Below are 16,301 nucleotides of genomic sequence, written 5' to 3' on the forward strand. Positions count from 1 at the left end.
TCTCTGGAGCATGACTCATTCGACATTTATTTTGACAAGTGTACCGGAAATGATGTGTGTATATATATATATATATATATATATATATATATATATATATATATATATATATATATATATATATATATATATATATTACTGCACTTCATAACTGGTTAAGGAAGCTGTTCTGTGATTGGCTAAAACTCATCTCCGCAGCGTGTAGGGTATTACGTCTCCACATCGCAATATTTATATTTATTTCATTAATTCAAAAAACGGTTTCAAAATTGACGATGGGTGACAGTAGGCTTCATGTGTATAAATATGCGTCATTAATTTGTTGTAGAAGTATACTGAGTGGAAAAAGAAACTATACTGTAGTGATAATATTCACCAGAAGAGGGCAGCAGCGTGGCAAAAGTAGTGATGACGGCTACTTTAGCTTCAGCGGAAGTGGAAAATGCAGACGGAGAGAACAAAAAATATTTGTTTGTTTTAATGTTTTAGCATTAAATGTTTCTATTTGCACCATGGCTCTGGTTCCGTACGTAGAGAACGTGGTACCTGCTCTTTCCAAACTTCAAAATTCATCAGTGCGTTTTCATTTTGCCAGCCATGATATCCGCATAGCTCAGGACTGGAGGACGCATGGAGTAGCAGCGGTTGTATGGGACGCGGTCAGTTACCTTAATGGTTGAGCAACACTGCTCTTCCACAATGTCCTTGTATTAATAATAATACATGTTTGCAGGCTGTTGTCATGTGTATGTACTTGGAGTTGGGCCAGGTCGAACTCAAGGGCAAGGTTTCGATTGAGCTGGGAGCTGGCACTGGACTGGTCGGCATCGTCGCAGCCCTGCTGGGTAATAGCACTGATGGTGTCTGACTGGAGATGTCTTTGCAGTCTGCACACTGTACGAGACAAGTAAACATGACTCTCTTCACTTCCCAGGTTCCAAAGTGACAATCACTGACAGGAAGTCTGCACTGGACTTCCTTTCTGCCAATGTCAAAGCTAACCTGCCCTCTGACCTCTGGGAATCTGTGGCCATGTCTGAGCTGTCTTGGGGCGAGGGTCTTGACCGCTACCCAGCAGGGGGATTCGACTTGGTCTTAGGAGCAGACATAGTTTACCTGGAGGACACATTTGTGCCGCTGATAGAGACGCTTCAGCACCTGTGTGCAGATGCTACTGTGGTGCTCCTGGCATGCAGGATCCGCTATGAACGAGATACCAATTTTTTATACATGCTGAGGCAGCAGTTCACTGTTGAGAAGGTTTACTATGACAAACAAAGGGACATTCATATATACAAAGCTTGGAAACAACTGCCCAGGAGTGATTTATGATTTCTTTTTCAAAGACTTGATATCTAAATAAATGTCTCGATTTTAAAGCCAAGCTTACCAGAAACACATTAACAGCTGCCAAAATGTAACAGCTCTAACATAATGTATCATACAAATTGGTGCACACATTAAGAAAATTAATGAAAAGCCACATCAAAGATAACAAGACTCACTATACAGCCGAAGAATAAAATATGGTATTCTATCATCTTGAAATCTCTTGGGTTGGTTGTACTGTTCAATCCTTTCACGTTTGACCGGCAGTCAAATATGATATGCAGCACACTTTATCGAATGCATATATGCAATTATCATTAAAAAATAATAATAATTGACCTGAACATTTCATTATCAATTACTGCTTTGAGTTTCCCAAGTCCTTCACTTTTACATGTGAAATAGGTGTCGGAAAAGTTCCAAACTAGCGTCACAAGATATATTTCAAACCTAAACTACGAGCTTGTCCTTTGAATACAGGCTGGATGATCAACCGGCAAATCCTTCAGCATTAGCTTTGTCCAGTGTATTAAAAGAGGCGAGTTGTGGAAGAACGTGCGGCTGCTCACAATGTCCTAACCAAACGACACTTCGTGGCCAAACACGTCACTGTGCAAGGGCAACCTCACTATTCACACGACATGGCTCAGTGCGATTTTATTTTCCTCTTTCACAAACTTAAAGGGTTCATAAAAGAGACCCGTTTTGAAGCGATGGATGATTATATGGCTGATTGCCATGACGATGGAGCCGCAGAGGATCTCTGACAAATACTTTCAGGAGTGCATGAAGGAATGGCAGACAAGACTGCGAAAGTGAATGGGCTGGCACAGCTCAGATGGTAGCGTGGTTATATCCCAGCCCAAAGGTTGTGGGTCCGACACTAAGCCATTGTGATCATGTCTAATTGTCCTTGAGCATGATAGTGAACCCGCAGTTGCTCATCATCAGTAGGTGAATGAGGAGACAGTGTTGAAGTTAGTTGACGGTAGAAAAGCACCATATAAGTGAAAGCCCAAACCCATTATCCAGAAGGATTATTTCGAAGGGAGTTTGAAATATTGTTTGTAACATTTGTCCTGGAACTTTTCTCAGACACCTCATACATCTGGATTGTTTCAGCAAGGAAAAGTGCATACTGTATTCCACCTCATCTTACTAATGCAACTACATAAACCTTCCCAATAACATGTCAGGTTAGTTAAAATACATCATCACAGGCCATCTGTTATTACTTACTATATCTATTGCATACGTTGTAAGCAGGGCTCATTATTTTTGGTTTTTATTTTAAAAAAATAATGACAATAATGATTAGAATAAAAGCCACAATACAAAAAGCATTTCATATTACTTGGATCGCACACACGCTTTGTCAATTATTCTTTCTCCATATTTTCCCCATCTTTTCTCATTGCAGGTCTAAAAAAGACCTTGTTTATTGCAAACAGATGTTTGGAAATCTAGTTTAAAAAAAAAAAAAAAACTGCAGATCAGTAAAAAAACAAAAAATAATGACCCTGCAGTATTAAGGTTGGAGACAAAATGTCAATTAAAAAAAAAAAACTACCAGATTGCGTGTGTTTTCTGCTGCATTAAACATGACAACCCAAATGGTTAACAATTTTGTTCATGTAGCAAGGCAAAGTAAGCGAACGAAAAGGGCAAAGGCAATCGAGGAACAGAAAGTGACCAGAAACACAGCTCAAAAATAAAATCCATGATGCAAATTCAAATACATCATTAAACTATAGTGAAGCAACTTGTGTTGTAGCGCCATTTGAATGACGCAAGATCTCCAAGTGAGCCGGGCGCCGCGACAAAGGGGGAATCGGAACCGTTCAATCGTTACTGCTGATGACATCTTGCAGTTCCAACTCCAGTTCAAGAATCAGTGACAGAATCCCTTGCATTGGTCACTCCATTTATGAGCACTCCTCTGAGAATAAATCCGCTCATCAAGATGTCAGAATGCTAATTTAGAAGTGGCAGTTTACTTTGCCTACTGGGCAATGTAATCAATTTCTTGCATTTTTTTTTTTTTTATTATTTAGTTTTTTTTTAAGAAAGCAAAGTAAGTAGAAAAGGTGGAGTGGCATCCATCTGCATGGCTCTTTGCTGAGTTTCTGTACATGGGCGGGTGATTAATGGTGCACCTACTCAGATTTGTGGCAATACAAGTCTTTGAGGGCTTTGAGTTCCTCAATGAGGGTTTTGTTCTGGTTCTCCAGCACAGCTACACGGTTCTCCAAACACTTGACGTACTCCTTCTTCTTCCTGCGACACTCACGGGCAGCCTCCCTGGATGAGAAGAAAAAAGGTCTGAAAATTGTGTTTGATCGGGGGACTGTTAGCTTGCAGGATTACCAGCACCATACCTGTTTTTCATAAGGCGCACCTCCCTTTTGCGTGTGACTTCCTCTGTTCCTGTCCCTGTACCCAATGCAGGTGAGGTAGCCATGACAACCCCGGGGGTGATCGCGCTGGTTGGTGCTGTGCGGATCTGATAGGCCTGAACATCTCCAGAGGCGGCTAAATGGTGGTGGGGGGCAAATGGTAACTATCCTACAATTCAAAGAAACTGTGTTTACCAGCTTTTCTTACCTTGTACAACCACCTGATTGCTAGGCAACAAGATCTGCTGCCCATCACTGGTCTGGGCATATTGCAGTATGGTGGCGCCGGGTTGGGCTGTGGCAGCATTGGCCATGGTAAGTGCTTGCAGGCCCTGAACGCCATCTGTCCCATTATTGGCCAACTGGATGGCCCCTCCCTGGGTGATGGCGACTGTGGGGGAAGATTATTATGACATGTCAGCCTTGAAATACAGTGCCACCAGAAGGTATTCACACCCCTTCACTTTTTCCACATTTTGCTGTGACAGACTTATTCTAAAGGTGATTCAACTACAGTTTTTTTCAAATCTACATAAAATATCCCATAATGACAAAGTAAAGAAGATTATTGAAAATGTAAACATTTACACATAATCGGTACATAAGTATTCACACACTTAGCTAAATATTTTACTGAAGCACCTTTGGCACCAATCACAGCCTCAAGTCTTCTTGGGTATGTCTCTATGAGCTTGGCACACCTGTTTTGGGGCATTTTCTCCCATTCTTCTCTGCAGATCCTCTCAAGGTCAGACTGGTTGCATAGGCAGCGTCAGTGGACAGCCAATTTTAGGTCTTTCCAGAGATGTTTGATTGGATTCAAGTCCGGGCTCTGGCTGGGCCACTCAAGGACATTCACAGGCTGCTCCTGAAGCCACTCCTTTGTTACCTTGGCTGTGTGCTTTGGGTCATTGTCGTGTTGGAAGGTAAATGGACGCCCTAGTCTGAGTTCCAGAGCATTCTGGAGCAAGTTTTCTTGAAGAATTTCTCTATATTTGGCAGCTGTCATCTTACCCTCTATGCAGAATAGTCGCCCAGTTCCTGCAGCATATAAACAGCCCCACAGCATGATCCTGCCACCATGCTTAACAGTAGGGATGGTGTTAGCCAGGTGATGAGCAGTGCCTATTCTCCTCCACATATGACACTTGCAATTCAGACCAAAAGGTTCTATTTTGGTTTCATCAGACCATATAATTTTGTTTCTGCAGTTCTTAGAATCCTTAAGGTGCCTTTTGGCAAACTCCATGTGGGCTGCCACATGCACTTTAGTAAGAAGCGGCTTCCGTCTGGCCACTCTACCATAAAGGCCTGATTGGTGGATTGCGTTAGCAATGGTTTATCTTCTGGATGGTTCTCCTATCTCCGCAAGGGAACACTGGAGCTCCGACTTAGTGACCATAAGGTTCTTGTTCACCTCTCTGACCAAGGCCTTTCTTCCCCGGTTACTCAGCTTGTTCGGACGGCCAGATCTAGGAAGGGTCCTGGTGGTTCCAAACTTCTTCCATTTCCGAATAATCGAGATCACAGTGCTTTTCGGGACCTTCAGTGCTGCTGAAATTCTTTTGTATCCTTCCCCAGATTTGTGCTTTGACACAATCTGGTCTCAGAGGTCTGCAGAAAATTCCTTAGACTTCATTGCTCTGTTTCTGCTCTGATATGCACTGCCAACTATGAGAACTTGCATAGACAGGTGTGTGCCATTCCAAATGATGTTCAATGAACTGAATTTACCACAGGTGGACTCCATTCAAGTTGTCGAAGCATCTCAAGGATGATCAGTGGAAATCAGATGCACCTGAGCTTAAGTTTTAGTGTCATAGCAAATGGTGTGAATACTTATATACTTATTATGTTTGAATGTTTACATTTTTTATAAAATTACACAAATGTCTGAAAGTATATTTTTACTTGGTCATTATGGGATATTTTATGTACATATTTTTTTTTCAAGAAAATATACACAAATCAGCTTTAGAATAAGTCTGTAACATAGCAAAATGTGGAAAACGTGAAGTGCTGTGAATACTTTCTGTATTTCAAAACCCACATTGCAAGCTGGCAGTAGAAAATAAACATACTGTACTGGCCGCTGCTGGTTTGGTAGATGGGCGTGGACATGGTGACTGTGGTGATGGCCGGGATTGAGTCGTCTTCAGACTTTTCTTCCTCAATGCACGGAACTGCTGGAACGTCTGATGATAAGTCATTTAGGATTTTCCTGAAGCGAAAAGCAGACAAAATTGAATTCAGAGACGAAGAATAAAACAAGAATGCATTAAACAAGGTTCTTTGAAGAGTGATAGGAAACAACAAACCTGTATGAAGGTCGTCTGGACAGGATCTCTCTCCTCTTCTGAGAATCTGTGACGCTGTCGACAGACTCCTGAGAGTCCTCACTGTCAGCAACCGTTGAAATCTTTGCAGGGACAAAACAAATTAATCTTAAATTTCAACAGTTCATTGTATTTTGACGACCCAAGCATCAGGTATTTGGTGCACACCTGAACTGCTTGGACCTGAGGAGGCTGGATGACCGAGGGCTGGGCCGCTTGGATCACCCCGTGAACTTGGACGGTTTGGCCGTTTGGCAACTGCACCAAGGCCACTGTGGGGCTGCTGGATGACACCTGGCCAGTTGCTATGGAGGCCTGCGACCAGGACAACCCACCCAGTCATACACTGCCTGCTCAGTAATAGAGTAACGACATTTGTAGCTATCAGCGGTGATATGATGATGTTACCTGTGCCAGGGCAATCTCAGGCTCCAGCTTTGTACCCGTTTCAACACTTTGCTGTGTATCTGCACAAGCTTCCATTGTCATTTAAAATCTGCACAATTAAAGAAAAATGTTGACTGTCTGTGCATGATTCTTAACTAATTTTTGTTCATTGTATGAAATGCAACCTAAAATTCACAGACATTCCAACATCTTATTCCTCTTGCCATTAACTTCTAAAACACTTAACTTACAATTGCATTGTAACATGCTGCCATTTTTTGTCTTGAGATTGTTGTAACATCTCTGTCGGGCCAATTATACAATATTCACTTACTCACTGTAGTAGTCTCGCCACTCTGCACTACTTGCGTATCTGTTGTTGACCAATACTGGCCACCCATGTGCTTGAGAAGTATCTTCACCATTTGCATAATTGACACTAATCCAGATCATCGCACTACTAGTAACTTTAAACTGCTTAAATTTCTTGAAGTCTCTGCGCCATTTGCACAATGGTCACTGTACCAGATTATTGTTCTATGAGGAATTTAAAACTGCTCTAAATTGCTAGAGGACTGCCTCATTTGCACAATTGTCAAAAAAAAAAACACAATTGTATCAGCATTACCACATTACCGGTAATCTTTCATTGCTCAATGACTCTCCGTACTGTGTTTTTATGCTTTTATGTCTCAAAAGTATTTTCTGGCAAATGGCTGTCTGTTGTCGTACTAGAGCGGCTCCAACTACTGGAGACAAATTCCTTGTGGGTTTTTGACATACTTGGCAAATAAAGATGATTGTGATTCTAATGTGCAGACCTGACATTCAGCAGAGATGCTTTACCTCAGCAACTTCTGAGGCAGGGGTGTCAAACTCAAATTCACGGTGGGCCAAAATTAAAAATTGGGACGTCACGGGCCAAACTCAATATTTAATGAAAAATCACTGCGATATGCATATTTCGCTTCTCTGCAGAAATGTAGTGTTAAAGTTTATCATATGACAACAAACGTAAATTTTGCTTAAACACTGAATCTGGAATAAACAAACTTTAATATTGTAAACACGAGAAATCTAATTTGCGATAAAAGACATCAGTGGTATTTGTTTGTTGTTTTGTATTTAAGTAGATAACATGAATTCTTCTGTCTCTCTATCTTCTATTTATCTCCAAGTACCTTCTTTTTGATGTAAATATTTTTTCTAAGGCCAACAACAAAACAACCCCAAAAAATAAGAACGTCCTTCAATAAAAATCCAAACTTCAAACTATTAACAATCTCTGCCTAGGAGTTGATAAAGGGCATTAAAAAAAACATTAATTCGATTGTGTTATATTCTTTGCTACAGCCACGTTGCTCCGCACACAACAAACAGGTCTGTCTTTTACTTTAGTGAACAGATAATACACACATACTCTAATACACATTTGATATGGTCTTGCGGACCAAATATAATTACGTCGTGGGCCAAATTTGGCCCCCGGGCCTGAGTTTGACATATATTTTCTAAGGCACCCCGAAGAAGGGTGTGGCTTTCTTAACACGCGAGCACGAATTTTATTTTAACAAAATAAAACAATAATGATTTTAAAAAAAATAATCAGCCATGATGAGCCGCGTTAGCAAGCCAATTCAAGTCTAATTGATCTAATTTGTAGTATCGTTTATTTTTGTGCAGAGCAATGTAGCATGTGGCTAGCCAGGGTGGCCAACATTGCTTGGTTAGCATGCTAACACATTTGCTAACATACATTAACTTTAATTCAGCTTCAAACGCCACTCTTTTTTCCTTTGCATCCCCGCTGCGAGTCGTTAGTGATCCAGATTAAAATGCGTCTCTATTGATTAATTCAGCATGCCTTCATTTGATTAATAATGCAAAGTTGCTGGCGTTGGGTATTTGCGAGGGAAAATTCTATAACTGTGTACCACACAGTTTATATACTCAATGTTTATTTCAAACAATGTTTTGGCTAAAATGTAGAAGACGAACTGCTTCTGTGACTTAGTCCAACAGTGTTTTCGGTTTTCTTTAAAAAAAAAAAAAAAAAATGTAGCCCAGTCTCCATCTAAGTCTGAGTTGTTGTTGTTTTTTTTTTTTTTTTTTTTTTTTTTTGCGAGCATTGCAGAGACTGACTCATTTTAGTGAGCCTCTGCAACGCCGCCGCCATGATTTCTTTGTTGGCGTTGTGCGGATACAAGCCGCAAATAAACGTTGCGAGCAGCCATCTAACTGTCTAGCAAAGATCCGATACGTATCCTCTTACCAACACAGACTCGCTTCGTCACTCCCGGGTCTACGGAGCTCCACTTTTATTCAGACCGACACGTAAGAGACCGCGTCAGGCTACACCTCCGTCGCGTCACCGAGAACAACAACACCGAGAGGAGGACGAGGCATCCGACGACAGCGAGAATCGGCAAAAAACGAGTGAATTTCCGGTAAGTACCGAACATTGCCGAGGAGCCGACAACTCCCGAGTAAGGACGACGGCTTCTTCCTCTTCTACTATTGGAGGTTGGCGTCGAATATTGTGTTTGTATTAGCGCCTCCCTTGGTTCCGTACTGTTCTTGCAAACTCCGAATTCTAAACAGTGGCAATGTGAAGGAATATTGAAATTCACATTGCCGCTTGTAAAATTCCCTGGGGCGCCTATGCAGGGAAGAAGGACCATGGAGCACAAAAACAGCCCAATGGATGAGCAAAGATTTTTTATTTAATATTGGAAATAAACAAAGCCTACTTAAATAAGGGAGATTCCTGGATCTCGACGTGTCGTTGCAGTGTCGTGTAATTGTTAAAAAATTACCACCTCCAAAAAAATTAGCTCCCCAAGTACCACCATCAGGACCAACATTAAAATACAGTAGCATAGTAGGTTTAAGTTACAAGTTATATATAAATAAGTTAAGTTTAGTATAAAAACAGGTTTTATTTGAAAAAAAGACTCTATTTAATATTATTATAAGTCACTGTAATATGATGCACAGTTTGAACAATAACAATGCACTTAAATATAGGAAAATTAAAATCAACTATGGAGATAATGATTCAAGTGTATGTATATCAATCCATCCATTTTCTGTACATCTTATCCTCACTAGGTTGCGGGCGTGCTGGAGCCAATCCCAGCTATATCTTCGGGTGAGAGGCGGAGTACACCCTGAAGTGGTCGCCAGCCAATCGCAGGGCACATATAAACAAACAACCATTTTCACTCACATTCACACATACGGGCAATTTAGAGTTGTCAATTAACCTACGATGCATGTTTTTGGGATGTGGGAGGAAACCGGAGTGCCCGGAGAAAACCCACGCAGGCACGGGGAGAACATGCAAACTCCACACAGGCGGGGCCGGGGATTGAACCTGCTCTATAAGTGTAATGCATTATTATTATTACGGATGTCTTAACCAGAAAGTGTTCCAATTTCAAGTCAGTGGATTTAGCATGTTTTCCCTGTGCTTGAGTCCTTTTTCAAAACCTGGTGTTCTTGGTTCCTCCCCCAGTCATTAAAACATGTATGCTTGGTTCATTGATGATTTGAAATTGCCCGTGTATGCAGGAGCACTATCAGAAATTATTTGGTGTGGTGGCTGAAGGCATTCGTCGATGGGTGGTGGGGTGGCCGCAACCAATCATCAACGGAGACAGGGGTGTGCTGATTGACTTTTTCTGCCGCCGAACCTATCGACGGGGGTGTTGAGGAGGGGACTTTTCCGCCGTTTAATATACCTGACACTAGGATTAATGTGACTGACTAGCGAGTGGGGTGGCCACTGAGGTGGCCGACAAATTCATCGGGGTGGCCGTGGCCACCCCCTGATGGCGCTCCTGCCTGTGTGGTTGTCTCTCTTGGTCAGTCTTGTGATTGACTTGGTGTTGTGCTATATCTCACCGTGTCATCAGTAATGACAGCAACATTGTCACACTTAAGAACCCCCTGCCAAAAGGAATCTCACCAATGACAAACAGGTAAGTTTACTTTAAACACACTGTATTAGCGTTATGCTAAAAATAATTGTTAAAAATGTGAGAACTTGATAATAAAGTCAATATTTTAAGATGTACAAAATTGAACCTTTCCATATACAAGTTAAATAAATGGGAGTATAAGCACGCATATCATCTGATTTTGTGTGAATGTTCTGTAATTGGGTTAGCAAGTCTGCAGTCCAGGTGTATCACACCTCTCACCTCAGTCAGCTGGGATATGCTACAGCTCACCCATGATACTTTTGTGGATAAGTGCAATAGAAATTTGGTGGGTGTGTATTAAAAATATATTGGCTATGTTATGAAATGATTTAAAATCGTGTGTGAACTGTGTTGTACCCCAGAAGGACTGTTTGTATACTTTTTTTTTTAATGTCATGTACTCTTTCCATGACAAGGCACACCACTTACTGAAAGCAAGTGTACATGTTATAATGACAACAGTGTATATATTGTAACCAAAGGGAGTTAAGTAGAGCATAATTATTTTGACACGGTAATTACTAATTACTTATTGTAAAAGTCCATGTTAATTTTTTTTACTCATGTTTATGATTAAGCATTTCCCATTTTTTAAATTATCTTTCTTGCACTCTACGTTTTTAGTAAGATTTAATTTTTTTTTCTTCTTTGCTCTTTGATTTAAAATGTTTTTCATCATATAAAGTACATTGAGTTACCATGCGTATGAAATGCGCTATATAAATACATTTGCCTTGCCTAAAAGTTTCAACAGAATTCCACTGGAGCCTTCATGGTGCTCTTCAAAATCTTCATTTTCACATGATGTCATTCCAAAACTGTCAATGAAAAAAAGGTAATTGAAAGTGATATGTTAAAATAAAGGATTGTTGGTGGGTAATGAATGAAATTCGTTAAAGGACATTTGAAAACGTGTTTCTCGAGTTCATGCAACATTCCCATTTTTCGATCATTATTTGAGCGCTCGCTCGCGGCAATGTGTCTTGTCATCCACTCGGTGGCGGTAGAATACTTTCAGTTTCTATCTCCATCCCGTTCAGCGGTGATCTGGCCTGTTATTGCACATCATTTTTCTCTGTCGTACAAGCCTGACTGGGTGAAATTACAATCTTCTTTTTATTTTAATGGAAGACCAGTGGAATTCATCCATGTGCTGCTTATTATGTACTATTTACAGCGCTTGCATTCGCAATGCACTTGCCTCGCCCCGGTCATCAACGCAGGCTATAAAATGTTCTCATTATCTCTGTCATTCGCCGTGTGGGGGCTGCCGCTGCAAAGTGGGTTCTAAGCTGTGGCAGCTGGTCAACATCCTGCGGGGAAAATGAGACTTCAGACCAATTTATGGCCATCATCTCTGTGTGCGAGGTCACCACAGCAGCTCTTCAACACGCACGTACAGATGTGAAGCATACCTAGCGAGTGATTGAATATCCCAGTGGTGCAAACACTTCTGACCTAAACGCCGTCCTTTGCAATAAAATGTGCATGGCTGTAGGATACAGCATCTCAAAGGACTGAGTTTTGTACTTTTCCATTCAAAGTAAGGCACAAAGAGCTTGTGTAATACACATTTGTCACGAAGCTGCCTTTACATCTGTCCTCGCAGGTGACTGACTTGATTAAACATTGATTTCCCTTAATCAAGACCACCAGCTAAGGTAGCCATGTTAGCCTGCATCCCCACCCTGATTTGCCATGCAGTGCAAAAAACATGTATATTTGCAACATGCCTGAGCAATTTGGACGATAAAGAGTGCCTGCTGTTCATGTCGTTTTTTCTTGTCCTGTAGTAAGACCTAAAAGGGAAACAGTGGAGGCACATTTGCATCTGTCAAGCAAATCACATGAAACCTGCAGACCAGAGCATTGCCCAATTTTCTTGACTGAAAGCGTGACACAAATTGATGTTTTGATTCCTTTCTGGCCTTGAAGTCAAACTTTGACAAAATTGAAATTTCCTGTAATTAACCTCTTCATCACATTTTCTACATCGCCGTGGTCACTGTGCCTTGTGATGAAATTTGATTCCTCTTGCTGATGCTGCAAGAGAGAATCTGATTTTCAAGGCTGCCAGAGAGTGCTGCAGCAGGCTGTAAATCACAGCCCAAACAGCCGAACCAATGATGTCAGAGACCCCTCCAAAAATGGCGTAGGAGGAGGATGGGAGTTTAATCTTAAGCATGTAGCGACCTAACTCCAATCTATAGCCCTTTCACCTCCTTAAATCCAGCTGTCAAACCTCTTGGCTTAACACAAGCTCCTGAAACCTCATCGACAGCATGCCCCGTGACATTTAACATTTTGTCTCCCTTCAACCCTCTTGGGGTTTCACCCTTTTTCTCTTCTCACTTGTTTTTAATCACTTGTTCATATTGGAATGTAGTGACCCCTCTTGACTTTGTGGGCCGTGGCTGTCACCAGTGTCTCCTCTCGACAAAATATTGAGTATTAAAAACGTGTTAAATATATGACATCAACATTCATTCATTTCCCATACCGCTTATCCTCACAAGGGTCGCGGGCGTGTTGGAGCCTATCCCAGCTGACTCTGGGCGAGAGGCGGGGTCCACCCTGAATTGGATGCCAGCCAATCGCAGGGCACATAGAAACAAACAACCATTCGCACGCACATTTTACATCAACATTTTAGTCTTAAATCGTGTAGCGTGGAAAATATCTTACCACTAAATTGCAGCATTCAGGTATGTGGCAAAGTCTAGAGTGTCCCTAAAGGGGAGATTTGACTTGTTTGAATACCACAAACCTCATATGCATGCTTTTCATAAGTTGTATTATCAGACTCGCATATGAACACATGGTGGGGAGTTACCATGGCTACTAGGCCCCATAGGCACTTCAGCATTCACACCCACACACACTACATATGTATATATAAGGAAGGTTATCAAATCTAAAGACGCCGGTTTCACATTTGTCAGACCTGAGCTTCTGCCGCCAGGCAGCAAAGTTATCGTAACGTGGTGAGATTGTGCTGACCTGGACCTCTTGCTAATCCATGCTGGAGGCACCACGGTTTATTTGGCCATTTCAATCAATCCATCAAGGTGGCAACTCCTCCCACTTTTGCCTTTTGCCCTTCTTACTCCCTTCCATATTTCCTTACATCTGGAAATGAAGTGTCATTTCAAGTCCACACATTTGCCAGGTAAATATGGATTTGCCTTCATCCTCCATACAGTATTTCCCATCCATGGCTTCATTGGCATTGGTTTCTGTTTAAAACTGGGCTTACAGACGTAATAGGACTGAGATGGTGGCAGTTGGTATTAAAATGTACTCTTTGCAGAAGTGTTATCAAAGTCATTTGTTTTTTTTCACTTTGAGAGACATTTTCTTGTCATGTAAACAACATCAGAATGAAAATAGTGTACCCCACCTATTTGGCCGCAAATCGCAAAAATCCGCGTATAGGTGACCCATTCGAATTGCATTGACAAAAAAAAACATTTTTTTTAACCCCAACAATTTTTGAAGAAACAAGGATAAACCACCAACAAGCATTTTTGGGATCGATTCCTTACCCCACCCTACCCTAAAAAAAAAATAATAATAAATAATAAATGAAAAAGAAAATGATTATTTATTTATTTTTAAAAAAAAAAAGGATTTTAAAAAATGAAAATAAAAGAAATACAAAATCAGCAAATAGGTGAATCCGGGACCGAACCGTCAGTATGCAGGGTTCCATTTTACATGTGCTTTAGTATTAGTGATCATTATTTCTTCTACCATGACAGATAGTGCATATTGTACAGTATACTCAATAGAAGTACACTTGACTTATACTTGCAGACAAGTTTAATTATTTCGTCCACAGTTGTTACTTATGCAAAAGAATATTTGAAAAGCTCCCCCCCCCCCAAAAAAAAAAAAAAGTGATCAAGACCCCCCAAAAAAGATATGTGCCACGCTATTCTATTGTTTACAAAGTTTATTCAGTGACAGACAACTAATAATGTCAGTATGCAATATTTCATTTGGGGGGATTTGTCAATTACTGTTGAACATGTTAAAGTTAATGCAATTGTTATAACAGGGGAAAAAATACATTTGTTCTGTAAATTTGCACATCTAAGTAAATGTCAGTCTTGGAATAATCAAAATGTATTTGCAGTGGAACCCTGATTTCTGAATGCCTTAATGTTCAAACTATTCAATTTACGAAACACAGACCAAACAAAAATATTGTTTGATGATCGAACTTTGTCACAGTGGGCGAACATTTAATTCATCCCTTATGTGTCGGCCGGGTGGTGCAACCAATGTGGGGAGGTGGATCGCTCTCAGCCTCTTTGCTTAGTGTGTCGTGTGCCTTTTCAGTGGTTTTCCCCTTTATTTTTGTGTTTTGATAGCTCAATATGGGTCCAAGAAAAGCAATGGAGAAGCCTGGCAAGAGGGACTCACTGTGGACTTTAAAAAGGCTAGTTGAGAGGAGTATATCAATGGCACTCACATTGCAAAGCTTGCTTACAAGTATAGTAGAGTGAAAGAAACAAGTCCACAATTCGCACTATTATGGGGAAAAAAAATACTTTTTTTTGTTGTTGCTGCTGACATGGCTGAGGGAGTGAAGTATCTGGACCAAGTCCAAAAACTATTGCTCGTTTGAATTAACGAAAAATAGCTAACAGATGATAGCGTTTCCGAGGCTATCATTTGCGACAAGGCGAGGCACTTTGCTGACTTACATGCTGAGTTGTCGAGAAGAAGCTTGAAGCCAAGAAGTCAAGGTCAAAGGGATTTTATTTTTCTATTCTTCATAATTGTAGCAAACTGGTTGTTAAAGTTAAGGGGTGCTGTGATTTCTGAATGGCAGCTGCATATGATTGAGAACAGATCTGCTTGTTGTTGTTAACTTAGTTGCTCGAGATTTTTGATCAATCACCCCTTGTCATGTTTGACATACAGTACTGGATACCTTTTTATTGTGTTCAAAGAGTACAAACCTTTTCTAAAATAGGGACTTTAGTCAAGGGTAGAACCAATTCTTCATGTTTACACTATTTCCGATGGGAATATTATGTTCAATATACAAATGTTTCAATTTACAAACCCCAGTTCAAAACTCAATTAAGTTGAGGTTTGTAATGTTCCGTCCGAACTTCCGATGGATCTGTTTCTTTAATGTCTGCTATACTAATATGAACATAACTACCAAAAGACTGTATTTTCTCAGTTAAGCATGTTTAATGCCAGAAGAGTTGATATCAGCGCTGGGAGACGCATGGTGGCTACAGTGTCTCTCACCCCCTGCTTTATTCCCTCCTTTTATCCTGTCTTGGTCTACACCATCGCAGGAGTGTTACACAGCCTAACAATGTCTCAGCACTTTTCCTATGTGTGACTCAATGGTCGCAACTGTTTTTTCTTCTTGTTTTTTTCTAGTATGAGCAAGCTTAGGGAAAATAGAGAAAATCAAGGCCGTAGCAATGAAAAAAAACCAAGACTCAGACATGAACCCATCTAAATTATGTTCCTCAACGAGTCCTATCATAACAGTAAGTTGAGTAAATTGAGGTTCCACCGTATAGTGTGTGGCGCACACTGACAGAAAATGCAGTCAATGAGAGCGTGTGTTGTAATTCGCTCACTTGACTTCGGTGCAGAAAGTGTGGGTTCTGTGCAGCAGATGATGATGAATGATGGATGGAAAACAGATAATGCAACTGTACTTTAATTCACTACACCAACATACTGTTTTATACTAGTCCAAGTTTATAAATAAGCTCAGCATTGGTATGAAACATCTGACTTGGGCTGAGTTTTAACAGGCAGTGGGTTCCAGAGAGAGTACAGTTTTTGCCAATTATTTTCAGCCATTTTGTATCATAATATTTCTAAGT

At 40.7% G+C, this 16,301-nt stretch overlaps 2 protein-coding genes and 1 long non-coding RNA gene across 4 annotated transcripts; 2 read left to right on the plus strand and 1 right to left on the minus strand.

Moving 5' to 3' along the window:
- The first annotated feature begins 378 nt into the window (after positions 1 to 378).
- Positions 379 to 1,540, plus strand: mettl21a (methyltransferase 21A, HSPA lysine). Its single transcript, XM_061777748.1, has 3 exons — positions 379 to 659; positions 734 to 845; positions 935 to 1,540. Exons 1-3 carry the CDS (start codon positions 513 to 515, stop codon positions 1,330 to 1,332), a joined length of 657 nt encoding a protein of 218 aa, XP_061633732.1. The 5' UTR covers positions 379 to 512; the 3' UTR covers positions 1,333 to 1,540.
- Positions 1,541 to 2,598: 1,058 nt separating this feature from the next.
- On the minus strand, positions 2,599 to 8,865 carry LOC133480069 (cyclic AMP-responsive element-binding protein 1-like). 2 transcript variants are annotated; one of them, XM_061777731.1, is made up of 8 exons: positions 8,721 to 8,865; positions 6,470 to 6,557; positions 6,230 to 6,376; positions 6,044 to 6,144; positions 5,807 to 5,946; positions 3,934 to 4,116; positions 3,708 to 3,861; positions 2,599 to 3,630 (listed from the first exon to the last, which is right to left on the minus strand). In XM_061777731.1, the coding sequence occupies exons 2-8, from the start codon at positions 6,548 to 6,550 to the stop codon at positions 3,486 to 3,488; spliced, it is 951 nt and encodes a 316-aa protein (XP_061633715.1). In that variant the 5' UTR covers positions 6,551 to 6,557; positions 8,721 to 8,865; the 3' UTR covers positions 2,599 to 3,485. The 2 variants fall into 2 exon arrangements, with proteins under 2 accessions (XP_061633715.1, XP_061633721.1); XM_061777737.1 differs by lacking the exons at positions 6,230 to 6,376; positions 6,470 to 6,557 and having other exon boundaries at positions 8,721 to 8,833.
- Positions 8,765 to 12,109, plus strand: LOC133480086 (uncharacterized). Its single transcript, XR_009789178.1, has 3 exons — positions 8,765 to 8,895; positions 9,560 to 10,431; positions 11,716 to 12,109. It is a non-coding gene; the product is annotated as an uncharacterized LOC133480086 (long non-coding RNA).
- Positions 12,110 to 16,301: the final 4,192 nt, after the last annotated feature.

Source organism: Phyllopteryx taeniolatus, chromosome 1, assembly GCF_024500385.1.
Source record: "Phyllopteryx taeniolatus isolate TA_2022b chromosome 1, UOR_Ptae_1.2, whole genome shotgun sequence".
NCBI classification, from domain to species: domain Eukaryota; kingdom Metazoa; phylum Chordata; class Actinopteri; order Syngnathiformes; family Syngnathidae; genus Phyllopteryx; species Phyllopteryx taeniolatus.

Excerpts from the sequence above, each read along its gene's own strand:
- LOC133480069 (XM_061777731.1), bottom strand. The coding sequence starts at position 6,550 with ATGACAATGGAAGCTTGTGCAGATACACAGCAAAGTGTTGAAACGGGT. Across the intron at positions 5,947-6,043 it reads TCCAGACGACCTTCATACAG|GAAAATCCTAAATGACTTAT; the intron begins GTTTGTTGTTTC and ends TTTTCGCTTCAG. Across the intron at positions 3,862-3,933 it reads CAATCAGGTGGTTGTACAAG|CCGCCTCTGGAGATGTTCAG; the intron begins GTAAGAAAAGCT and ends ACCACCATTTAG.
- mettl21a (XM_061777748.1), top strand. The coding sequence starts at position 513 with ATGGCTCTGGTTCCGTACGTAGAGAACGTGGTACCTGCTCTTTCCAAA. Across the intron at positions 660-733 it reads CAGCGGTTGTATGGGACGCG|GCTGTTGTCATGTGTATGTA; the intron begins GTCAGTTACCTT and ends ACATGTTTGCAG. Across the intron at positions 846-934 it reads CATCGTCGCAGCCCTGCTGG|GTTCCAAAGTGACAATCACT; the intron begins GTAATAGCACTG and ends TTCACTTCCCAG.